This window comes from Nomascus leucogenys, chromosome 7b, assembly GCF_006542625.1.
Source record: "Nomascus leucogenys isolate Asia chromosome 7b, Asia_NLE_v1, whole genome shotgun sequence".
Classification (NCBI taxonomy): Eukaryota; Metazoa; Chordata; class Mammalia; order Primates; family Hylobatidae; genus Nomascus; species Nomascus leucogenys.
Window position 1 is genome coordinate 85,235,846 of NC_044387.1, and position 26,441 is coordinate 85,262,286.

Below are 26,441 nucleotides of genomic sequence, written 5' to 3' on the forward strand. Positions count from 1 at the left end.
TAGTAACCATATTCAAGGAATTATTTATGTAGGTACCAAATATATTTTCTTTGTTATTGAAATGAATTTGAGACACAGATCCAATGTTCAGCTATGCAATGCATATATTTACATAATCTTTAAACTTATTGTGTTTGTGTGTGTGTATATATATATATATCTCTTTAACCTTAATCTTATTCAGTGTTCAGCTATGCAATGCATATATTTACATAATCTTTAAACTTATTGTGTGTGTGTGTGTATATATATATATATATATCTTTAACCTTAATCTTATTCAGTGTTCAGCTATGCAATGCATCTATTTACATAATCTTTAAACTTATTGTGTGTGAGTATATATATATATCTTTAACCTTAATCTTAGTCAATGTTCAGCTATGCAAGCATATATTTACATAATCTTTAAACTTCTTGTGTGTGCATGCACATATATATATATACATACACATATATCTTTAACAAAAGGAAACCTATCTTCTGAGAATTTTTAAGAATCAGTTTCTTATAATGGAAGAAGTAGAATATCATTTGGAATAGGTTATTAAATGTCACGGCTACAAATAGCCCAGATCCTTGGAGCTCCCTAAATCCCATCCCAAATTTCAATTTGTAGCTAGTAAAAATCACGTATTATGAGGGATAGCGGTTGTCCCTAAAGACCACATAAACTACGGTTTCCTATCGGAAATGATCGAGACTTCCAGCACCTTTAAGACAGCATGTAAAATAAACCATTATCAAATTTAAATCTAAATATTATAACCCTAAGGAAAAATCAACTTCACAGATTTTAGAAAAATAATAAAACTTATTTTTCTGACACAATTTCCCAGGAACTTAATCTTGGTTGAAGGATGTTTGCTAAGGATGGATGTTTGTTATACTATTTGCTCAGTAAAACAATTCCCACCAGCCAGCGGTTACAGCCTTTGTGGCTCCAGTTTTATGTAACGAGTTACATTTAAACTACCCTAGCAGCTACTGAAAACGCCATTCAGGAGCTACCTGAAAGCTATTCCCAGGGCCTAGTCTGTGTTCCAGGTGAAAGAGTACATCAAAGACATCTTTCCAGAAATGATGATAACTACGTTTCCTTAGGGATAGTTAAAATTCTGCTATGGATAATCTGAATTATTGCCAGAAACCCTAGGATTTCTGGATAACAAAAATAAAAAAAAAGAGAGATTAATATTTGCTCACTTTTGAAAACATATTTTAGCTTTTATGTATATTTCGTGCTAGAATTCTAGTGCTCTTTTCTACCATTCTTGAGTCAGAAACTAGTTATCCAGAAAATTTATTCACACTTCAGCTACTAAAATCCCTCTTTTTTGTGTGCCTAAACGCCCAAATGCTAGTGGCAAGGCTTTATAGGTATAGATCCAAGCCAATAAAGCTGGATTAAATTTTCCTTTATCCCAAAGGATGTTGTCACTGCCTTGTTTGAACATGTGGACACTTTACATTGGGTCAAAAGGCTTACAGCCTGCTTGATTTCATCCAGATGGACCACTTCAAACATAAATGAGTAGGTATAGGACACAAAAACATTTAATTAAAAAATTGTTTGAGCTTAGATAAGCACACATAAACCAATAAGAATCATAGCTCAAACTTTATTCTTGGAATTGCTAGTAGAACCATGAGGTTACAGGTGGCACCAGTAATTCTTTGCACAAACTAAAGAACATTTCGCAGAAATGTTTAAGGACAGCAACTTAAGGGAGAGAAGTGACATTAAGTCCTACCCTCAGGGATAGATGGTTGTGTGTTAATAATTTTCAATCTCCTTTTTTATATCTCCGAGTTTTTATTAAATAATTCTTAAAACTACTTAACAATGGGATATTGACATTTGTGGTAAATTGGTATTAGTTACTACTTCCTGGACAGCATTTGGAGAGATACTAAATGGTGTGCCAAGATTTTTTTAAACTACTGTAAGATGTTTAGAGAAAGAAATGGTGTTCGCTTTGGCAGCACATGCACTAAAATTGGAACAACACAGAGAAGATTAGCATTGTCCCTGTGCAAGGATGACATGCAAATTCATGAAGTGTTCTATTTAAAAAAACAAAAAAAATAAGAAAAAAAGAAATGCAGAGTTTCCAGAGGATAAACGCAGTGTTTTTCTTATATTTTAATTTATTTCCTTCTTTTCTTTCTTTCTCCCTTTTTTTTCCTTCTTTTCTCTATTCTTTTTTTTCAAAGTTAAAAATAAGCATTTGGGCTTTTTTTTTTTTTTAAGCAAAAACTAGTGGACACAGTCAGAGTAGGCCCAGTGTGCTCTGTCTTCTCTCTTCCATGACAGTTGAATCTCAAATGTCATGAACTAGAACTCACTTTACTTGGATAATGGAAATTCTAGATCTTTTAATCCTGGCCTCCAAATCCCTACCTCTTTAAAAAGTGTGTTTTATGTAAACATATGCACACTATCATGTGCCCAAGGATATGGGCCTATTTTTCATCCAGTTCTCTTCAAGTCTTTTTAGTGCTATACGTCAGCCATTTAAGAGAAAGTCTTTGAAAATAGCGTCACTTTCTGATTTAGACACGTATTTGTTCTTTTAACATCTTCGGCAATCTACTTACATATATAGATGTACTACTACATTGGGGCACATATTATCATCAATTTTTCAGAATTATAATACCATTTCCTGCCTAGGTTCTATACTCAGCTCTTCGGTTCAGTACTTTTCAAAGATTCTCCCCACCATCCTCAGTTTTACACAATATATATTAGGAAGACGGCAGAAATGTTTCTCAGACGTATTTTCAATAACTTGCTTTTATTGGAAAATAAGTATCATCAGCAATCCATTGAACCCACTGGTCCCTGTTTGGAAGAATGTTTTTAATGCTATGTAATAATTATGTTTCAGAAAAGTAGAGAGCTGAGGATAATTGCTCCCTCTAACTCTTGAGACTTGCTAGTGCCAATTCTTCTGATCAATAACACTATTTACAGGGCTAAATGCACTGTGTTGTCCTGTGTGGTAAAACTGTGAGAGATATTAGAATTTCCATTTTATAAAAGGAGAAACAGAATCGCCAAACTTAATGCCCTGGGGTAGTACTGATGGAAAAATATTTCAAATAAACTAACTACTCGCGGCCAATCCGAATCTATAAAATTTCTTTTCTTCTAATTTTTCTTTTTCTTTTCTTTTTTTTTTTTTTTGTGACGGAGTTTCACTCTGGTTGCCCAGGCTGGAGTGCAATGGCGAGATCTCGGCTCACCGCAACCTCCGCCTCCCAGGTTCAAGCAATTCTCCTGCCTCAGCCTCCCGAGTAGCTGGGATTACAGGCATGCACCACCACGCCCGACTAATTTTGTATTTTTAGTAGAGACAGGGTTTCTCCATGTTGAGGTTGGTCTCGAACTCCTGACTTCAGGTGATCTGCCCGCCTCGGCCTCCCAAAGTGCTGGGATTACAGGCGTGAGCCACCACGCCCGGCCCTTTTCTTCTAATTTTTTAAGAGCACTTTTTGAGCTAGATTTAAAAACGTGCTATATTTTGTATCTCTTCTTTAGAAATTTTAAACATTTTCAAATCGAAATATTTGGTATTCTATATGCTATTTCAGTACAAAATTTATCATTCCCAAAAGAAAAATGTGTTGATTTTATCTTTTAACTGGAAAATTGGGGAGTTCTGAGACATTAATGGAACTTTAGATTTAAGAAGCAATAAAAACAAGAAACTGATTTGTGTACAAGGCTAATGCTCTTACTTGCAAATTGTTTGTGATCTGGAAAAAAAAATCTTGAAAGTGACTATTGTTGGATATTTTTCCTTATACACATAACAAGGATTAAGGAATAATTTAATAATTATATGGAGTTTTTCAGCTTCAAGGCTAGCCTCTGAATGTTTGCGGATTCCACAGATCTGCAAATAATTAGCTGACAATGCTGGAATGCGGAAACAGGTCTGTCAGCAGCATTGGTGTTAAACACTGAGGGAGAATCAAAGGCCAGCAGAGGTACAAATGAACCCACTCAGGAAAAGACTTCAGTCTCTCCTTTATCTACACTCCATAGGTAATATCAAAAAACTTTCTCAAATGTCTATACGGACTGAATTAAGGAATAACTTAAGAATCTCATACTTACATAAAAGTCATCTTGTCATTTAACCTGAACATTTTAAATGATTGCGTTTTCATGACTACCAAAATATTTGTCCACTCTAGGAGAAACTTCACTGGGTAGAGGCAGAATACTCTCAATGCATAATTTTTAGTAATTTAGCTTTTGGGATCTTGCTCCTACCTATATAGAAGATTTATAAGTGGAAAAGAGTAAAATTCAAATGAATTTTACCCCATAGTCATTACAGAGATGTAAGGGTTTCACTAAATTTTATTAATCCGACACTTTGTCACAAATGTGTTTGCATTACCACAGTGCATTTCTGCAACTCAAGAGATAAGCAATGCTGGAAGATGGTACTTATTCTTGAGAATAAGTTCTGTTTCATCTTTTATCCTTCTCTGACAAAAACTGAAGTTAACGTTTCTCTCTCTGAGTCCCTGTTCTCTTAGATCTCTTAGCTATTTCCAGGATACATCAAACAAGCCTAAAATTGTTATGTAGTATGTCTGTTTTTATGTAACAAAGGACTAGAAATCTAGTTATACATAGAAGAGGACTTAAGACCCTAAAATACACATTTATTCATTTGGAGACTTCATTCAGCTTTCCTTTCTTCAGGTTATGCCTACTTCTGTCTCACAATATATTCAAGGGAAACAGATAAGCAAAGAACACATGATTCCCTAGTTTTTAATAGGCCACACAGAGCATCAGAATTCTTCTAGGCACATTTTACTTTCTAGGCACATTTTGCTAAGCAAAATCCTAACTTTAAAAAATATACATGAAATGCTATGATGACTAAAACACCTAAACAGGAAATTTGAAAACTTATAAGCTAAATAATTACTTCACCTGCTATCACTGATTTGAATGATACTGTATTTAAAAAAAAAAATCCTTTTAAATGAATTAGTATTCAAGTATTAAAACAAGTTCTGAAAACTAAATTATTTACATATGTTACAGATTGCAAAATCACTAATAAGGTTATCTAATAAATTTCAACATGCAAGTAATTCACTTTAAGTGACATCACATGACACTTATAAATTCCATTTTTTATTAGTCCAGTGAAGCACTGGGAGTGGGAATAAATTCTTATGACTACAAATAAAGTAAATTAGCCTTAGTTTTTTTTCTCATGCTTCCAGTAACCAAGGCTGCTGAAAAATAAAACACAGAAAACCTCAAAGTGACTAAATTTTGACACGAAAAATAAAATAAAGTTTTGTATTTTTACTTTACCAAACCTTTACAATATTTAAGGTTAAAATTTTTCATCCTTCACCCCCTCCCACACTCTCCACTTCTGCGTCTCCAGTGTCTGTGTATACCACTCGTTATGCCTTTGCGTATCTACAGCTCAGCTCCCACTTATAGGTGAGAATATGTGGTATTCGGTTTTCTATGCAAGTGACGTCATGGTGCTAGGCCACGGACTACACTTTAAGTAGCAACATTTTAGATTATCATTAACCTTTTTCAAAGCAGTTTCTTCAAATTTTACATACTTTTCATTAGTAAAAAGTATACTCTTTGGGCATATTCATCTGTTGATCTAGTTTCACCTCTAGATTTTATGGTGAAAAGAATGCGTAAGTATAGAACTTTAATGTAAGAAGCAAATGCTGCAGAGGTTATCTTAAGAAATCAAAATAAAAGACCTTAACAATTTTTAGAAAAATATATATTCAAAGAAAAATATGTATGGTCAATCAACAAATAGATTATAGACCTGTTTCTGCATTCCAGCCTCGTCAGCTAATTATTTGCAGAGGCTAGCACTGAAGCTGAAAAACTCCATATAATAATTAAATTATTCTTTAATGCTTGTTATGTGTATAAGGAAAAATATCCAAGAATAGTCACTTTGAAGATTTTTTTTCCAGGTCACAGATATAACTTCTATCCTCTTTTGTCGTTAATTTATAGCTACTTCTAATGTTATCTTGGACTGTTTTTTCTTATTCTCAATAAATGTATTACATTGAGTAGATTAATGTTTTCTTAATTATCATTAAAATATTTAAATCTGTTAGAATACAAATTTATTTGCCTACTATGAAAGAAGACATGATGTATCACTGTTTTAAAAATTATAATACATTTGGTAGTTTTAGTCATTTTTCAGTTTTTGAGACAGGGTCTGGCTCCGTTGCCTAGGCTGGACTGCAGTGGTGCGATCTCAGCTCACTGCAATTTCCGCCTTCCAGACTCAAGCCATCCTCCCACCTCAGCATCCTGAGTAGCTGGGACTACTGGCACAGATCACCACACCCAGCTAATTTTTGTAATTTTTTGGTGGAGATGGGGTTTTCACTACCTTGCCCAGGCTAGTCTCCAACTCCTAGACTCAAGCAATCCACTTGCCTTGGCCTTCCAAAAGTTTACTCATTCCTAACAAACTAGTTATAATGTCTACAGTAATCATCTATAGCAATGGTTCTCAGACATTTTGTTGTCAATATTATTACTATTATTATTATTTAATTTTATTTCAATAGATTTAAGGTACAAGTGGTTTTTGGTTACTTGAATTTATTGTGGAGTGGTGAAGTCTGGGCTTTAAGTGTACCCATTACCTTAATGGTGTACATGGTACCCAATAGGTAATTTTTCATCCTTCACCCCCTCCCACACTCTCCACTTCTGAGTCTCCAATGTCTACGTATACCACATGTTATGCCTTTGCGTATCTACAGCTCAGCTCCCACTTATAGGTGAGAACATGTGGTATTTGGTTTTCTATTCAATATTATTGTCAGCTACACAAGATTTTCTGGGCAAGGCAGGGCAAGCTGATGCTTTAGATCCTTGCTACACAAAGTTCCATTGAATTGGCTATGCATTAATCAGTGCTTCTCAAAACTTTAATGTGCATTTGATTCCCTTGAAGATCTTGTTCAAATGCAACTTCTAATTTAGTAGATCTGAGATTCTGCATTGTTTCAGAATGCTCTCAAGTGATGTCATGGTGTGCTAGGCCACAGACTACACTTTAAGTAGCAACATTTTGGATTATCATTAACCTTTTTCAAAGCAGTTTCTTGAAAGCTGTCCAAAAAGGGGAAGATAATCGAAAATATATTTTTTAAAGATGTGTAGGAACTCATTAACAAAAGGAGTGTTCTGAAGTAATATAATATTTAGGCAATATTTTGGCAAATTTCTCCACCCTTTGGGAAACTTAGTTTGTCTTTATGTAAATTTTGCCAATAAATCATTAGCAATAACTTTTTTTCACAGTTTATTTAATTAAGGTTTTCTACATAAGATTTGAGGAAAGGAACAACATGAAGATGCAGTCTATAATTCCTAAAAGAGAAATTTGCCAAAATTTGTCTAAATTTTATAGCATTTCAAAGTACTGAATTTGTTTCAAAACCTTTTGTCTTTTTAATTTTTCGTTTAGCATTATTAATTGGTGAATTCAGCATCTGAACTGTGATTACTACTATGGAAGACCACTTCAGTATACATAAAAATCCAAATACTATTCAAAGTTTTCTACAGATTCAACAAAGTTGCTACCAAAATTCAATAACTTTTTTTGCAGAAATAAAAAAATTTATCATAAAATTCATATAGAGTCTCAAGGGACCCTAGTCAAAACAATTTTGAAAAATAAGAGCAAAGTTGGAACACTCATATTTCCTGATTTCAAAACATTACAAAGCCACAGTCATCAATACAGTGTAGCACTGGCATAAAAACAGAAAAAAACATACCAATGGATTAGAATAAAGAGCTCATTCAATTGCAAAAGGGCCTCCTCTTTAACAACAGGTGTTGAGAAAACTGAATACCATGGAATACTATGCAGCCATAAAAAAAGAACAAAATCATGTTCTTTGCAGCAATATGGCTGACATTGGAGGTCATTACGTTAAGCAAATATACACAGGAACAGGAAATAAAATGCCATTATGTTCTCTCTTATAAGCTGAAGCTAAATATTGGGTACTCATGAATATAAACATGGACAACAATAGATACTGGAGACTAACGGAGTGAGGAGGGAGAAAAGAAGGGTTGAAAAACTAATGATTGAGCACGAGGCTCACTATCTGGGTGACAGGATCATTTGTATTCCAAACCTCGGTATCCCACAATAACTCAGGTAACAACCCTGTGTTTGTACCCCCTGAATCTAAAACAAAAAAACTAGATATCCACATACAAAAGAATGAAGTTGGACCTTCATCTTACACCAGGTATTAGTCTGTTAGGGCTGCCATAATAAAATACCTTAGACTGGATGGCTTATACAATAAAAATTTATTTTTTACAGTTCTGGAGGCTGGGAAGTCCAAGATCAAGGTACTGATCAAGTGGGTTTTGTTCTGAGGCTGCTTCTCTTGGCTTGTAGGCAGCCACTATGTCGCTGTTTGCTTACATGATTTCTTCGTGTGAATGCAGGGAGAAAGAGCAAGATCTCTGGTGTCTCACCTTATAAGGATACTAATTCTATTAGACCTGAGCCCCATCCTTATGACCTCTTTGAACCTCAGTGACTTCCTTAGAGGTTCCATCTCGAAACACACACAGTAGGGGTTAGGGCTTCAGCATCTGAATTTGGGGCTAAGTGGGACAGAAACATTCAGTCTATAACATACCATATACATAAATTAACTCAAAATGGGTTAAAGAGCTAAATGTAAGACTCAAAAATATAAAACTTCTAGAATAAAACATAAGAAAAACTTCGCAGCATTTGACTTAGCAATGATTTCTTGGCTATGACACCAAAAGCATATGCAACCAAAAGTAAGAACAAACAAAACTAAATATAAATACCTATAAATAAATGACATAAACTACATCAAACTTAAAGACTTGTGCATCAAAAGCCACAATCAACAGGTTGAAAAGGCAACCTGCCAGGCGCAGTGGCTCATGTCTGTAATCCCAGCATTTTGGGAGGCCAAGGCACGTGGATCATTTGAGCCCAGGAGTTCCAGACCAGCCTGGGCAACATAAGGAAACCGAATCTCTACAAAAAATTTAAAAAATTTACTTGGTAGCAGTGGTGCACACCTGTAGTTCCAGCTATTTGGGAGGCTGAAATGGGAGGATCACTTAAGCCCAGGAGGTTGAGGCTGCAGTGAGCCATGAATGATTGTGCCACTGCACTCCAGTCTGGGTGACAGAGTGAGACCCTGTCTCAAAAAAAAAAAAAAGGAGAAGAAGAAAGAGGAAGAAAAGTAGATGTATATGTGGGGAAATTTCCACAATCTTTAGTGTAAAAAAGCAACATATAGAACAATACGTTTAGTACAATCACATTTCTGTTTAAAAACTAAAATAAGGCCAGACGCAGTGGCTCATACCTGTAATCCCAGCACTTTGGGAGACCAAGGCGGGTGGATCACAAGGTCAAGAGATCAAGACCATCCTGGCCAACATGGTGAAACCCCATCTCTACTAAAAATACAAAATTAGCTGGGCATGGTGGCGTGCGCCTGTAGTCCCAGCTACTCAGGAGGCTGAGGCAGGGTAATTGCTTGAACCCAGGAAGTGAAGGTTGCAGTGAGCCAAGATCAGGCCACTGCACTCCAGCCTGGCAACAGAGCAAGACTCCGTCTCAAAAAATAATAATAATAATAATAATAATTTTAAAAAACTAAAATAAATATATCTTATAGAGATACACAGAGAGGAAGAAAAAGTATAAAAATATTTTTTTAAATCTGGAAATATATATAAAATGAACTATTGCCTCTTAACATGAACTCTAATGAGTGGAATTAGAAAAGAATAACTTTCACTTCTTACTTTACATACTTTGCAATGAGAAAATAAAATTGTCCTCTCAATACTAATAAATCTCTATTTTTACACTGCAAATTCTAAATTCAGCTACATGATTGTACAAAATTTAATTTTAATGAAGTCAACATTGTATCATGACTTTGAATCAGAAAGTTCTGCATTCAAATCTCAAATTTGCTTCTGACTCCTTGAGAGCTACTTTGTAGGGGCCAGGCACCATGGCTCACACCTGTAATCCCAGCACTTTGGGAGGCCAAGGCTGGTGGATCAACTGAGGTCAGGAGTTCGAGGCCAGCCTGGCCAACACGGCAAAATCCTGTCTCTATTAAAAATACAAAAATTAGCCAGGTGTGGTGGTGGTCGCCTGTAATCCCAGCTACTCTGGAGGCTGGGGCAGGAGAATCATTTGAACCTGGGAGGCGGAGAGGTTGCAGTGAGGCGATATCACGCCACTGCGCTCCAGCCTGGTGACAGAGAGATACTCCATCTCAAAAAAAAAAAAAAAAAAAAAAAAAAGAAAGAAAAAAGAAGAATCCTAATTTGTTAGAGTAAGATAATTGAATATAAGCGAATATAAGATAATTGAACATAATCCTACTTCACAGAGTTGTTGGGAAGAGCAAATGTTTAATAAATAAATAAAGATTGTATTTTTTAGTCATTTTCATATTTCCAAGGCCTGCCATGTTGTAAGCAATCAAGTATTAATTATAATCAGTTAATAATGCATTTAATAACTGTTTACTAATTGCTTACAATATGCCGGGGATGCATAGTATAAAGGTGACTAAAGCAGAACCTCTGCCCTCCGAGAAAGCACAGTCTAGTGAGGTGCAACTTCTCACTTCCCTCCATTCGGCTTCTGATCACAGGTCACCAGACACTGCAGAGAAACCCCCACCTTCACTCCTTGCTGACATCCTCAAAAGACTCTGAGAGGGTGGCAATGTTATCAGAAATTTACAGAAGTATCCAGCTTATGGGCTAATTCTCAGTGGGCTTAGAAATACTTTAATGCCTGAATTTGCTTACCCAAAATATAAGTGAACTTGAATCATTTCCTCTGAAAAATCCTCAACTAGCCCATCAGGAGATGCACTATTTCTGTTGGCTGGGTTGTGTTCAAGCCACCATGTGTAAAATAAATTCTGCAGCATCACTTATTCTGTTCTTTTTCTTCAGTTTGCAAACTTAATTTATTCACAACTGCCGAAAATGTTACTGCGGTGATGATTTTTATCTGAATTCCTTCAATAACGAGAAATGAGTAGATATACACCTCTTGGTTCCCCCTCTACTTCCCCCATCAGTCCTCGTGTGCCTCCTTTGTAGGTTCCGCCTAATGCTGGAGTGCCTGGGACTCAGTCCTTCCACCTCCTCTCTATCTGTACACATTCCCTTGGGGATCGCTTTTACCTTGTTACTTTGGCTTTAAACAACATCTGTAAGCTGATGAGTCACAAATTTGTATCTCTAGCCTAGACCTCTTTTCTGCCCAGCATGCCTACTTCAAAGTCAAATCCAAACTTAATTCCTGATCTTGCTTCCAAAACCTCATCCACCCACCGCCTTCCCTTCAAAGTTGTTGGCAACTCCATCTTTCCAGTGGCTCAAGACAAACCTCTTTCTCTCATAACCCATATCCAAACTGTCAGCAAATCTTGTTGGCTGTAGCTTCAAAATACACCCAGAATTTGATCACATTCCTTAAACTTCCACTGCCACCACCCTGATCCAAGCCACCATCATCTCTCACCCCAGAGTACGGCAATAATTGATCATATCATTCGTTGGTTCAAAATCTTGTAACGACTTGCTATTTCATTTAGACCAATAGCCAAAATTCCTACAACGACTAACAGAGCCTAACGTCTTTCACTCAGCCTCTTGATCTTCTTTTCTGTATCTGTCTCTGAGACCCCTGACTACACTGTTCTTCCAACTGTTTCTGAAATACACAGAGGGGTTCCTGCTTTAGGTTGTTCTACTGGCTGCTGTCATTGCTTGGACGAGTCTTTTAGTTAATAATATTCACATACATCACTCCTCATCTCCCTCAAGTACTTACTCAATGTCGCCTTCTTAATAAGCTTTACGCTCACCACATCATTTAAATTTCAATCTCCTCTTTACCTCAGCATTCCTGATCCTCCTTGCAAAGTTTTACTTTTTTTATATCATGCATGCTAACATGCCATACATTTTCTTCTTTATTATATTTTGTTATTTATTGTCTATCTCTGTCTGCAAGAAGGTAAACTTGGGGATATGGGAAGAAAGTATATTAGTCAAGGTTTACAGAAACACAGACCAATAGAATATAGATATAAACGCAGATAAAAAAGGACATTTATATACATGTATATATATATATATATATATATGTATTTAGAGAGTAAAGTGCAGATTTCTTTTCTTTTCTTTTCTTTTTTTTTTTTTTTTTTTGAGACAGAGTCTCACTCTGTCAGCCAGGCTGGAGTGCAGTGGCATGATCTTGGCTCACTGAAACATCCGTCTCCGGGTTCAAGCGATTCTCCTGCCTCAGCCTCTGGAGTGGCTGGAACTACAGGTGCGTGCCACCATGCCCGGACAATTTTTGTATTTTTAGGAGAGACGAGGTTTCACCATTTTGGCCAGGCTAGTCTTGAACTCCTGACCTCAGGTGATCAGCCCGCCTAGGCCCCCAAAGTGCTGGGATTACAGGTGTGAGCCACCGCATCTGGCCTAAAGTGCAAATTTCTTACCTGCATATACTGCACAGTGGTGAAATTTGGGCTTTCAGTGTATCCATTACCCAAATAGTCAACATTATACCCAATAGGTAATTTTCAACCCTCACTACTCTCCCACCCTCCCACCTTTTGTTGTCCCTAATGTCTATTACTCCACTCTGAATGTTCATTTGTACCTATTGATTATCTCTCACCTGTAAGTGAGAACACACAGTATTTGTCTTTCTGTTTGTCAGTTAGTTCACCTAGGATAATGGCCTCCAGTTCCATCCATGTTGCTGCAAAAGACATGATTTCATTCTTTTTTATGGGCTAAGTAGTCCACATTTTCTTTATCCAATTATCCATTGATGGACACTTAGGTTTAATTCCATATCTTTGCTATTGTGATCATTGTTGCGATAAACATATGAGTATAGGTATCTTTTTGATATAATGATTTTTATTTTTTATTTTTTTTATTTTTTGAGACGGAGTCTCACTCTGTCGCCCAGTCTGGAGTGCAATGGCTCGATCTCAGCTCACTGCAAGCTCCGCCTCCTGGGTTCACGCCATTCTCCTGCCTCAGCCTCCCGAGTAGCTGGGACTACAGGCACCCACCACCACGCCCAGCTAATATTTTGTATTTTTTTTTTAGTAGAGATGGGGTTTCACCATGTTAACCAGGATGGTCTCGATCTCCTGATCTCGTGATCTGCCCACCTCGGCCTCCCAAAGTGCTGGGATTACAGGCATGAGCCACCGAGCCTGGCCTGATATAATGATTTTTAAAGGAGATTTACTATGAGAAATTGACTTAGGGGATTATGGAGACTGAGAAATTCCATGATCTACTGTCTGCAAGCTGGAGATCCACGAAAGCTGACGGTATATTTCCATTCAAGTCCGAAGACCTGAGAACCAGGAGAGGCAGTGATGTAAACCGCAGTCTCAGGGCATGATATTATTTGGATGTTGTCCCCTCTAAATTTCATGTTGAATTGTAATCCCCAGTGTTGAAGGTGGGGCCTGGTGGCGGGGGTGGGTGATTGGATCATGGGGGCGAATTTCTCGTGAATGGTTTAGCACCATCCCCTTGGTGCTGTCCTCGTGATAGTGAGTAGGTTCTCATGAAGTCTGACTGTTTAAAAGTGTGTGGCATCTTCCCCCTCACTCTCTTGTTCCTGCTTTCACCATGTGAAGTGTCTGCTCCCATTTCACCTTCTGCCATGAGTAAAAGCTCTCTGAGGCCTCCCCGGAAGCGGAGCAGATGCTGGTGCCATGCCTGGGCAGCCTGCAGAAGCATGAGCTACTTAAACCTCTTTTCTTTAGAAATTACCCAGTCTCTGTGCGTGGTGGCTCACGTCTATAATCCCAGAACTTTAGGAGGCCAATGAAGGTGGATCTTTTGAGCTCAGGAGTTCAAGACCAGCCTGGGCAACATAACAAAACCCCATCCCTCCAAAACTACAAAAATTAGCTGGGTATGATGGCACATGCCTGTAATCCCAGCTACTCAAGAGGCTGAGGTGGGAGGATCGCTTGAGTCCAGGAGTTCAAGGCTGTAGTGAGCCAAGATCATGCCACTGCACTCCAGCCTGGGCAACAGAGCAAGCCCCTGTCTCAAAAAAATAAAAAATAAATAAATAAAATAAACATAAACATAAATTAGCCAGTCTGAGTGATTTTTTTAATAGCAATGGAAAGAACAGCCTAATGCAGGGCAGAAGAATATCTGAGATGAGATCCCCAGCTCAAGTAGTGAGGCAGGAAAAACAGGAGGAATTCCTCCTTCCTTAGCCTTTTGTTCTATTCAGGCCCTCAACAGGTTGAATGATACCTACTTATATTGGGAAGGCGATCTGCTTTACTGAGTCCACCAATTCAAATGCTAATCTCACCCAGAAACACCCTGACAGATACACCCAGAAACAATGTTTAATCTGGGCACCCATGGCCCACTCAAGTTGACACAAAAAATTAACCATCACAAGAGGCAGTGATCTTTGTCAGTTTTATTCGCTGATGTATCCCAAGCATTTAAAACACAGTCTGAAGCATGGTGTGTGCTCAGTAAGAATTGCTGAATGAATGAGTGAATGAATGATTGAAGATAAGTGGTGCTAACTGACATCAGGACTAATAATATAAATGGACAGTATGTGCAATCAAAGCAGATAGAAGTAAAATTTCAAAGCCATGAGGTGCTTTAAGGCTCACCCAACACAACCCCTTTAAAACATTTAGGAAACAGAACCAGAGAAATCAAATGTTTATGAGAGATCATTCTGCAAACTAGTGGCAAAGAGTAAAGAAAATCTGAGCCTTTTAGTTTAATAGTTTTCCTCAGCTCTTCACTACTTCTCTTGCCTAGGGAATGCTTTAGCCTAGATTTCTTGAGGTTCCAGAGGACAGTCATAATTACATTTGAAGGGTGTTTAACTTATTTTTTTCCTTTTCTTTTTTTTTTTGACAAAGTCTCTCTCTGTCGAGGCTGGAGTACAGTGGTGCTATCTCAGCTCTCTGCAATCTCCACCTCCCAGTTTCAAGCAATTATCCTGTCTCAGCCCCCTTAGTAGCTGGGATTACAGACGTGCCACCACGCCGGGCTGATTTTTAAATTTTTAGTAGAGACGGGATTTCGCCCTGTTGGCCAGGCTGGTTTTGAACTCCTGGGCTCAAGTGATCCGCCCGCCTCAGCCTCCCAAAGTGCTGGAATTACAGGCATGATCCATCGCACCTGGCCTGTTTAACTTATTTATTTCAGGAAATATTAACTAGTGCCTAAGAAATGGTATCTTGATAGCTCACACACTAGGTCCAGGGACCCCAGAACAGACTGAGATGGGTTACTGGACCAAGTGACAATGCCCCTCAGGCTTATGGATCCCAGTCTGTGGACAGTGAGCTCCCAAAATCTATCACAAGTTGTCTTGAGCACCCAGCCCTCTACAGCTTTCTCTGTCTTTATATGTGACATGTTTCTCACATGCCATTAATTTTATTTATTTATTTATTTATTTATTTATTTATTTTGAGACGGAGTCTCACTCTGTCGCCCAGGCTGGAGTGCAGTGGCGTAATCTCGGCTCACTGCAAGCTCCGCCTCCCGGGTTCACGCCATTCTCCTGCCTCAGCCTTTCCGAGTAGCTGGGACTACAGGCGCCCGCCACCACGCCCGGCTAATTTTTTTGTATTTTTTTAGTAGAGACGGGGTTTCACTGTGGTCTCGATCTCCTGATCTCGTGATCCGCCTGCCTCGGCCTCCCAAAGTGCTGGGATTACAAGCGTGAGCCACCGCGCCCGGCCCATGCCATTAATTTTAACATCAATATTAGTGCTCTTTCTGCTCATCATCTTAGTGCCTCTTAGTTCAGAGGCAGTTCACACCTTACAAAAGATGTCATTAGCCTTTGCGATATTGAACCAAAACATTACCTAGGAAGAAACAAGTGTTCACTAGTCTCTTCTCAGTGGGAAAATGTCCTCTCATTCTTGCTCTGTCTCCTTTCGTTAGGTGTAATCCCTTTCCTAGCCAACAGGAAAAGTTACGTTAGTGAGCACCCAAGTCTTCTTATAACCGAAGTTAATTTCTACTTTTTCCAAATGGTGAATTTACATTCTTTTTTCTAAATTCTTTTTTTATTGTAGAGGAAGAACATGAAATAAAAGGAAAGGAAAAGAAAAGGAAAAAGTCTGAAAAGAAGAAAAATTGCTCAGAGGAAGAGCATAGAATTGAAGCTGTTGAGCTATGATCTCATAGCCACGGATATTTCTCGCTAAGAAGACAGCGGAAGCAATCCATGGGAACTACTTAACCACAGTAAACAAGAGGAGGGGATAATGAAGAAAGTTAAAATCACTTACTGATTAAACACGATGATAATAACCATTAATGAACTCAATACTCAGGAAAGGTTTCACAACATTTCTGGGACTCAGCATTATCCAAAATATCTATTAAGAGCTATACACCATTCTAGCTGCAATTGATTATACAAAAAAAAAAAGGCCAAAGTGGTTACAATAATAAAATAGAACATAGAGAAAGAAGAAAACTACATGTGTTACAATTTGGTAAGATAAAACAAAAAAAATTAAATTTTAATCACTTTTTTTGGTCCTGTGACACACATGATAATTTTTGTCTTAATTCTCCTAACAAATGATAATGAAAAGCTATAAGTAACTGTGTTATTGCTTCCGTATCTGAAACAGGTGAAAGAGGGAAAAAACACTACATATTTTTACAGCTTTACAGCAGAAATTTTGAAAGGTTTACATTCAATGGAAATATTAGCATTGCCTCAGTAGGCTTTAAAACACAAATGTCTACGTTTTCTGAAGCAATATGGTTTACAGAGACATGAGTTTTTGTAAATCTCTCATCCCAATACTATGTAAATCCTTAATGTGTAAGCATCCAGGAAAAATTGTCATTCTGTGTCCTTTATTCGTCCTAAAAGTTGAAAGTTTTCTGTTATTTATAATTTTTTTTTTTTTTAATTTGAGAGAGAGGCCAGGTGCAGTGGCTCAAGCCTGTAATCCCAGCACTTTGGGAGGCCAAGGTGGGCAGATCACAAAGTCAGGAGATCGAGACCATCCTGGCTAACATGGTGAAACCCCGTCTCTACTAAAAACACAAAAAATTAGCCGAGCGTGGTGGTGGGTGCCTGTAGTCCCAGCTACTCGGGAGGCTGAGGCAGGAGAATGGCGTGAACCCAGGGGGCGGAGCTTGCAGTGAGCCAAGATCGTGCCACTGCACTCCAGCCTGGACGACAGAGCAAGACGCCATCTCAAAAAAAAAAAAAAAAAAGGAGAGAGAGAGAGGGTCTCACTTTGTCACCGAGGCTGGAGTGCAGCAGTGGTGTAATCATAGCTCACTGCAACCTTGAGTTCCTGGGCTCAGGTGATCCTCTTGCTTCAGCCTCCCAAGTACCTGTGACTACAAGCATGTGACATCACAGCCAGCTAATTTTTGTAATTTTTTGTAGAACCAAGGCCTCTCTATGTTGCCTAGGCTGGTCTCCAAATCCTGGACTCAAGCGATTCTCTGCCTCAGCCTCCCAAAGCACTGGGATTATACGCATGAGCCACCATGCCTGGCCTGTTATTTATAACTCTTACAGACATTAAACCATCACAATCAATGCTGGCAGCATTATCGTGGCAGGAAGGAATCCACGATACAACCAAAGATACCTGCATCTCGTAAGAATCATAGCTCAGGTCTCCATTGCCACTGAGTTTCAGTCATGTGAGAGACTCGCTTTATCTGTACTTACCCCTGCCCTATACTGCTCACTTTCAAGAAAGATTCAATAAAGATGGCTTTCTGCCATAGAGAGATAGGCATACTAGTGTAAACAGAATGTTTACAAAGTTAACCAAGTAGTCACCCAGGTCAGAGTACTAAACATTTAAAAGGGCTCACTAAGTTAGAGAGGACAGAGAATGGGCTTTAGAGATGAGCAGATCTGGGTTTGAGTCTGCTCCAGTCTTTCCTTATTATATGACCTTGGGCAAATTTCTTAATTTCTCTGAGCCTTGGTGTTCTCTCTGAAAAAATGAGCATTTTAAAAAATCTTTGCTGGGTTGATGAATGGATGAGAGATAGTATAAGCAAAATGTTTAACTCAGTGCCTAGGATCATTGCTGAATAAGGCTACCTATTACTACTGGAAAGCATTTTGGGACACTTGGACTTTTAAGTTTACTGATACGTTTTTTCAGAAAAGCAGAAAAATCTACAACATGGTTTTGAATACTTGGATGAGGCTCCATTCACTCCCTTAGCCCATCTTACGTATATTACTGCATTGACTGGAAATGGGAGGCACTTCACAATTAGGAATATTGTCAGGTCAGCCAGGCGCCGTGGGCATGCTTATAGTCCAAGCTACTCACAAGGCTGAGGCAGGAGGATCGCTTGAGCCTGGGAGTTTGAGGCTGCAGTGAGCTCCAGCCTGGGTGTGAAGACCCTATCTCAAAAAATAAAAAATTTTAAAAACCTGTCAAATTAGATGTTAAAGGGGACACGGAAAATAAAATTTCCCTAACATGTTTACGAAATAGCTGCAAAAGGCTGAGCGCGGTGGCTCACGTCTGAAATCCCAGCACTTTGGGAAGCCGAGGTGGGTGGATCACCTGAGGTCAAGAATTAGAGACCAGCCTGGCCAACATGGTGAAACCTCGTCTCTACTAAAAATACAAAAATTAGCCGGGTGTGGTGGTCCATGCCTGTAATCCTAGCTACTCAGGAGGCTGAGGCAGGAGAATCACTTGAACCTGGGAGGCGGAGGTTGCAGTGAGCCAAGATTGCGCCATTGCCCTCCAGCCTGGGCAGCAAGAGCAAAACTCCATTTCAAAAAAAAAAAAGAAAAGAAAAGAAATAACTGCCAAAACCCCAGGCTATTATTTTTGTTACCCAAAGCATAACCAATCTACCAAAGCAATCCAAAATGCTTCAGAAGGCCGGGCGCGGTGGCTCACGGCGGCTCATGGCCTTCTGAAGCATTTTGGATTGCTTTGGTAGATTGGTTATGGCCTATAATCCCAGCACTTTGGAAGGCCGAATCAGGTGGATCACTTGAGGCCAGGAGTTCAAGACTAGCCTGGCCAACATGGTGAAACTCTGTCTCTAAAAATACAAAAATTAGCTGAGTGTAGTAACCCATGCCTGTAGTCCCAGCTACTCAGGAGACTGAGACACAGGAATTGCTTAAAGCCAGGAGGCAGAGCTTGCAGTGAGCAGAGATTGTGCCACTGTACTCCAGCCTGGGTGACAGAGCGAGACTCTGTCTCAAAAAAAAAAAAAAAAAAAAAACACTTCTTCAAAAGCAACTGTATAACAGAGACATACGGAACATAAGATTTCTGCCATTCATGTCTGCCTATAAGGATAGACAAACCATCTCAGATAAATAACTGAGATATTTATTCAACGGTATTCTCATCCAGCATAAAATATTTTTTTCGATGTAGTAACAAACTTACCATCTTTTACTTTAAGTGTTCTATCATTTTTGATTTGCAGTCAGAGCAATAGTAAATTGAGTGAGAAAGTTCTGAGTTTTCCAGAAACTGGAAGGTGTAGGAATTTTCTTAAGAAATCCTTTTCTCATAGCAACCCATCCCGGTTTCTTGATGAAGGAGTTCGGATAAGTATATGAAGTTTGGTGTGTTTATTACAACTCTCAGACCTTTTGAAATTTACCCATCAGAAATACATTCTGTTTTTATGTGTGCAGTTAATATAGATTTAAATATGTACTTGCCTTCTGAATTTTATTATAGATATACAGATATAGACACCTTATGTTTGTTTCAATAGAAGGATCTAAGAAATAAACATTTTCCTTGAACTCTAATCACAGTTAACAAAAAAGTTCTCTGGATCTAATAGCGACTTTCAAGCAGCCACATATTAAACAAAGAAACCCAGCATCTCTCCATAGCTTTTCCTTGTCCATCTCCCAGAAAATCAGCTGTTCTTATTCAAAAGGGGTTTCCATTTTGTGAAGTATTTAAAAGGCAGTAAAGGAGAGTTAATAATTGGAGAAATATGATGGATAAGAATTGCATTTCAAACTTCTACTCTTGACACAGTCAGAGTCCAACGCTGGAGCTAATGGGTCGCTATGCTGTTCACTGAGAGATTAAGAGTCAAACAAACAAAAAGTTTGCTCAGATAAGAGAAAGAGTCCATCAAGGAAAATAAGAAGATAGGGGAGAGAGACTAAAAGAAAGCTATAGTGTTTCCAACAAGTAAACATTTTATTTGGCCTTACAATAGGCAGGAAAACAGTCTATTCTTTGTTATTTTCTATCTGTTAGTATTTTAACTGATAAAAGACTGAAGTATTTTATTTCTCTTTGCTCTGATTTGGGAAGAAAGGATGGGACTTCAGAAGCACTTATTCTTAAGAAGACCTTTGTATTTCAGGCACTCGTAACAGTGATGAACCCACAGATGGGTTCAAAATGTTACCTCTGCATTTATCAATCCAAATAAAATGATTATTATCTAATGACTGGAAAATAGATGTAAATTTTTCTAAAAGTAAAACCAACAATCCGTTATTTGTGCTACCTGGAAGTAGAGAAAGAATAACTAAGTTTCACAAATAATACAAAAGCTGACTTCATTGAGTGGTTTCCAGCTTCTCTTAAGCGTAATCTATTATTTGAATAGTTAACCAGAAACTAAACGAATCAGCTTAAGTTTTAACTTTTTCTTCTTTCAGCTCTAAGTCCCTGTGGAAAAAGATATTAAAGTACAAGGAAAAGACCATAAGTCTTGCAGGAAGTAAAAACATGAAGAGAAAAATGTGGAGAGACAAGTAAACTGTGTTTTTCCCCAGTCTCAGAATTTATCCCGCTCTGTGTAACCCCGAAGTGACTCTAAAGGCACAACCTGTGTGTGTAGCCTGGACCCCACATGCTCTGCTACTGGGCTTGAGTCATTAATCTTCTGGCCACCGATTTTTCTCTCAAAAATTACATAAGCTTCCTCCATCAATAAATATCTTTAGTGCTCTACCCATTAATTTCCCATCCACTGAATAAAGGTTACAACAACTATTCATGAGGTTAGGTTTGTTTAAAAATACAGTTTACATCAATTAAGTGGTGTACATTAGGGAATTAGAAGTAGAACAGAGAAGGCAGCAGTGTATGCTTCCAACCCAACTTCAGGGGCTGGGACAAGGTGAAACTACAGAGATCACAAACTGAAGATACTAAATAGGAATGAAAGGGGCTGGTCCCACATGTATCACAGCCTACCATTTCCAGAGACACAGCTCTCAGGTTCCAAAGGGACTAGTTGACTTCAATTGTAAGATGGTTTTCTAGATCCCACAGCCTTTTTCAACAACAGTTTGCAAGAGAATTAGCCATACAGAAAATTATTTGAGTGACTATTTTTTCAATTTTCCCAAGGGTTGTACATAACTAGTACTATTCTAATTGCACAGGAGAGAAATTAACTCATAACATTAATGCTTTAGGGTAGGTGTTGACAAACTAAGAACACAGCTGCCCACCCGTTTTTGTTAATTTTTTTTGTATTTTTATTTATTTATTTATTTTATTTTGAGTGGAGTCTTGCTCTTTTGCCCAGGCTGGAGTGCAATGGCACAATCTTGGCTCACTGCAACCTCTGCCTCATGGGTTCAAGCAATCCTCTCACCTCAGCCTCCCAAGTAGCTGGGATTACAAGTGCGTGCTGCCACACCTGGCTAATTTTTGTATTTTTAGTAGAGATGAAGTTTCACCATGTTGGCCAGGCTGGTCTCGAACACCTGACCTCAGGTAATCCACCCACCTCAGCCTCCCAAAGTGCTGGGATTACAGGTGTGAGCAACTGCACTCAGCCCTGTTTTTGTAAATATGGTATTGTGGTAACACAGTCTTGCTCATTCATTTTTGTATTGACTATGACTGTTTTGAAGCCATAATGGCAAAACTGAGTAGATACAGATATGTCATTGCTTACAATTGCATATAAACTTTGGAAGAGGAAACAAGAAATTGGTTGTATTATTTGTTCCTAATGAGAACTAAGGGTCTGGGAACAATTGTGGGAAGGAGACTTTTGAACATACAGCCTTTGAGCATAAGCCACCATGCCCAACCCCAAGTCTCTTCATAGAGGAAAATATTAATACTTTGTCTCAGTTGAATGTATGTTAAATGGAACCAAATTGATTCCTTTAAAAAATTATAGCCGGGAGCAGTGGCTCACGACCATGGGCCCAGCACTTTCTGAGGCCGAGACGGGTGGATCACTTGAGTCCAGGAGACTGGCCTGGGCAGCCTGGAGAAACCCTGTCTCTATGAAAAATAAAAAAGTTAGCCGGTGATGAGCACCTGTGGTCCCGGTTGCTAGTAGGGAGGTGGGGGGCAGTGCTGAGGTGGGAGGATCACTTGAGCTCAGAAGGTGGAGGTTGCAGTGAGCCGTGATCTTGCTCCACTGCACTCCAGCCTGGGTGACCGAGTGAGACCCTTCTCAAAAAATAAAATAAAATAAAATAAAATAAAATAAAATAAAATAAAATAAAAATTATAAACAAGGAAAAGTCTCAGTTCATAGATGAAATGATTAGACCTTCTTCTCTGGAGTAATAGAAATCAGTCCTTTTTGGATGAGAACCAACATCTTTGCAGCCTTAAGCCACCTGAAGCTTAATTGGCACGAGAACGTAGTTAGAAAACTCCTCTTTGTTACTGAGAAGCAAATTCCAGAGGTACATCTGCCAGGACTAACTTGGATCTGAGGGGTAGATACCTTTGCTCAAAAATGCAAATCTTCAGAGCTTGCGGAAGTGGAAGAATAACTACATAGGCAAAGAAAATGGCATCTCTGTCTCCGCAAGCTCCCTCTAGCAGGCTGGGATTTTTCGTGGTCAGCCTGTCTGAAGCTCTACAGAAACGTTCAGCCTAAGAGGTTTGTGTGCTTGGACAAACCCCAGGGTGGACACCACACACTTGAGGATGAAGGCATTCCTTTCACGTTAGGGAACTTTGGAATTTCCCTCACTGTGATTTGTATTGTTTTCTCTTCGTGTTGGGATGAGTCCTATCGGTTTGTTTGTTTGTTTGTTTGTTTTGTTTTGTTTTTGGTTTTGCTAGAATTCCTTAGATCTTACCCTGAGCCTCTTATTCCCTAAGCAGATGTCTTTGGTTAGATTTTTGAAATGTCACCATTACCTTCATTTGATACTGGAAGAACTGCATTGGCATCCTGTCTTTACATCTGGGTAGATTTTACTCCCAAGTGTTTATTGTGAGCAAGACTAAGTGCTTGCCTTACGTGGCCTCATGGAGTTCTCCCATGACGCCACCCTCCTGGAGACTCCATAGCTGCCTCTGCTTCACAGTTAAGGAAACTGGGGCATAGAGTATTCAAGGAATTTGCCCAGTGTCTTGGTACCTCATTTTGGCATTTCTTGGAATACCGATTCATTAAATCTGTTTTATGTATGTAAAAAATATATAGAGATAGAGCTGGGTGCAGTGGCTTACACCTGTAATCTCAGCACTTTGGGAGACCCAGGCGGGTGGATTACCTGAGTTCAGGAGTTCAAGACCAGCCTGACCAACATGGTGAAACCCTGTCTCTACTAAAAATACAAAAATTAGCCGGATGTGGTCGCGGGCGCCTGTAATCCCAGCTACTTGGTAGGCTGAGGCAGGGGAATCGCTTGCACCCGGAAGGCGGAGGTTACAGTGATCCGAGATTGTGACACTGCACTCCAGCCTGGGCAGCAAGAGTGAAACTTCATCTCAAAACAAAACAAAACAAAAAATATACAGATAGATAGATAGATATATAGATAGATATACAAATATAGTATCTTTCGAACTTCAAACCATGTGATATAATGCATAATCCAACAAATAAATTTTAATTAAATTAAATCCTTAAAATTTAAAAAAGTAAAATATGCTCTATGATTTGTATGAATTACGTATCCATTAACTAGCTGTTTTTAAATAGTTAAAGGAAAAAATGGACAAAAAATTGGATTAACTCCCAAAAAATGTCTGTTGGTAGTTCTTTTTTTCAAGTTCATGCCCTTCTAATATAAAAGAAATCCAATTTCAGTTATCAAATATAACCTTTTACTCCCTTGGAATTTGCCACTTGCTTTCTCTTGTAATTCTCTTCAAATCTTTGGTAGTTTTAAGTCTATTTTTGTATAATTTATCTTTTCTTTTAACTACTTACAATTTTCACTTAACATTCCGGAAGTCACAAAGTTCTCGACAACACATGGAAAATAAAGTATACAGCCAATTTTACAAGGATTAATAAAGATGTTAAAGTTTGAGAAGATATTATTCCGACCTGAGAGTGTTTCAGAGTATATGAAAATGCTGAGCGATATGAAGACAAAACCTGCTTATCCTTAGCACACAGGCTGAAGTGGGAATTAGTCAGGGGAAGCTATGCTATACTGTTTTAACAAAAATTTAAAAAGAGGAGAAAAAGAAAAATCTCAGCACCTGAGAGCATATATTATTTCTCATGTTGAACATGGTTGACAATTTGGTTTTACGGATGGGTTACTTACGTCCAAGTGGGGACTCAGAGACAAAGACTGCTTCCATTGTGATGTTGCCGCTTCAACATGTCATCCATAAGAAAGGGAGAGAAATGTAAGTAAGATTTTTATGAACCAGATCTGAAAATACATACATCGTTGCCACCAATATCCCATTGGCCAGAATTAGTGATATGATATCCTACCTAGCTGCAAGAAAACTGGGAAATGCATCTTCCAATGTGCTCAGGACAAAAATAAAATGGTTTGATGAACACATAGCATTGTCTTTGTCCTGTTGAGAAATCAAGAAAACACACAACTTATAACAAATACATTTCTTTTTTTTTTTTTTTTTTTTTGAGACAGAGTCTCGCTCTGTCGCCCAGGCTGGAGTGCAGTGGCGCGATCTCGGCTCACTGCAAGCTCCGCCTCCCAGGTTCATGCCATTCTCCTGCCTCAGCCTCTCCGAGTAGCTGGGACTACAGGCGCCCGCCACTACGCCCGGCTAATTTTTTTGCATTTTTAGTAGAGACGGGGTTTCACCGTGGTCTCGATCTCCTGACCTCGTGATCTGCCTGCCTCGGCCTCCCAAAGTGCTGGGATTACAAGCGTGAGCCACCGCGCCCGGCAACAAATACATTTCAATAATGATTTTACTCAACACTGCCAAATTCAAAATGATTTTCCATAGATTATTATTGACATCAGAATACTCACATGATCTTACTGGAATTTTTTTTTTTTAGATAGAGTTTCGCTCTTGTTGCCCAGGCTGGAGTGCAATAGCACAAATCTCAGCTCACAGCAACCTCCGCCTCCCAGGTTCAACTGATTCTCCTGCCTCAGCCTCTGGAGTAGCTGGGATTACAGGCATGCACCACCACGACCTGTTAATTTTGTATTTTTAGTAGAGATGTGGTTTCTCCATGTTGGTCAGGCTGGTCTCGAACTCTCGACCTCAGGTGATCCACCCACCTCAGCCTCCCAAAGTGCTGGGATTACAGGCATGAGCCACCATGCCCGGCCAAGAATTTGCTTTTTTAAAAGAAACATTTAACTTGTATGGATTCTCAAATACCTCTCAGGTTGATTCCTGAGCTTACCTTTTTACATTTATAGCAGACAAATATGGACTCGAGAAATAGATAAGCAAGTATAAACTGCTTTAAAATTTAGTAACATTTGTATCAATTTGGTAAAGTATAATTATAAAAAAGTGCAAAATGTTCATTCATATGCAAACCTTCATATGTTATTCTGAGTTAACTTTGTGTATGTGTGCCTTATTTTTTAAATGAAATTGTGTCTTGCAAAAAACATAGTTTGCTTTTTTCCTGCAATAGTGCTTTGTATAGTATCAGTGTTGCTAGGATTAACTAAGATAGTACTTTTCTTCCTCAAGAGACCTTAGGTTGCACTACAATATTTATTTTTAGCACATAAATTATGAGGGAAATTAAATTACATTTGTTTCAGTTACGCATTGATTTAGTAAACAAATATTTATTGTGATAAACGTGTGTGATATCAACAGTATTGTGAATCTGGAAATACCTAGAAGAGGATATAAAAGGAAGAGGCCAGGCATGGTGGCTCATGCCTATAATTCCAGTACTTTGAGAGGCCAAGGCAGGAGGATCACTTGAGTATAGGAGTTCAAGACCAGCTTGGGCAACATGGTGAAAACCTGTCTCTACTAAAAATACAACAAATTAGCTGGGTGTGGTGGCACATGCCTATAGTCCCAGCTACTCCAGAGTCTGAGGTGGGAGAGTCATCTGAGCCTGGAAA

The 26,441-nt window shown here is 38.6% G+C and overlaps 1 protein-coding gene and 1 non-coding gene across 2 annotated transcripts in view; both read left to right on the forward strand.

The window, feature by feature from the left end:
* The window catches only part of SMIM31 (small integral membrane protein 31), a 48,376-nt gene extending 29,413 nt beyond the window's left edge, over window positions 1-18,963 (forward strand). The window contains exon 3 of the mRNA XM_030815221.1: window positions 16,249-18,963. Within this exon, the coding sequence (XP_030671081.1) occupies window positions 16,249-16,352 (104 nt within the window). The 3' untranslated portion in view covers window positions 16,353-18,963. The remainder of the gene's footprint in view (window positions 1-16,248) is intronic.
* LOC115836233 lies at window positions 1,971-2,077 on the forward strand. Its single transcript, XR_004031199.1, has one exon. It is a non-coding gene; the product is annotated as a U6 spliceosomal RNA (small nuclear RNA).
* Window positions 18,964-26,441: the final 7,478 nt, after the last annotated feature.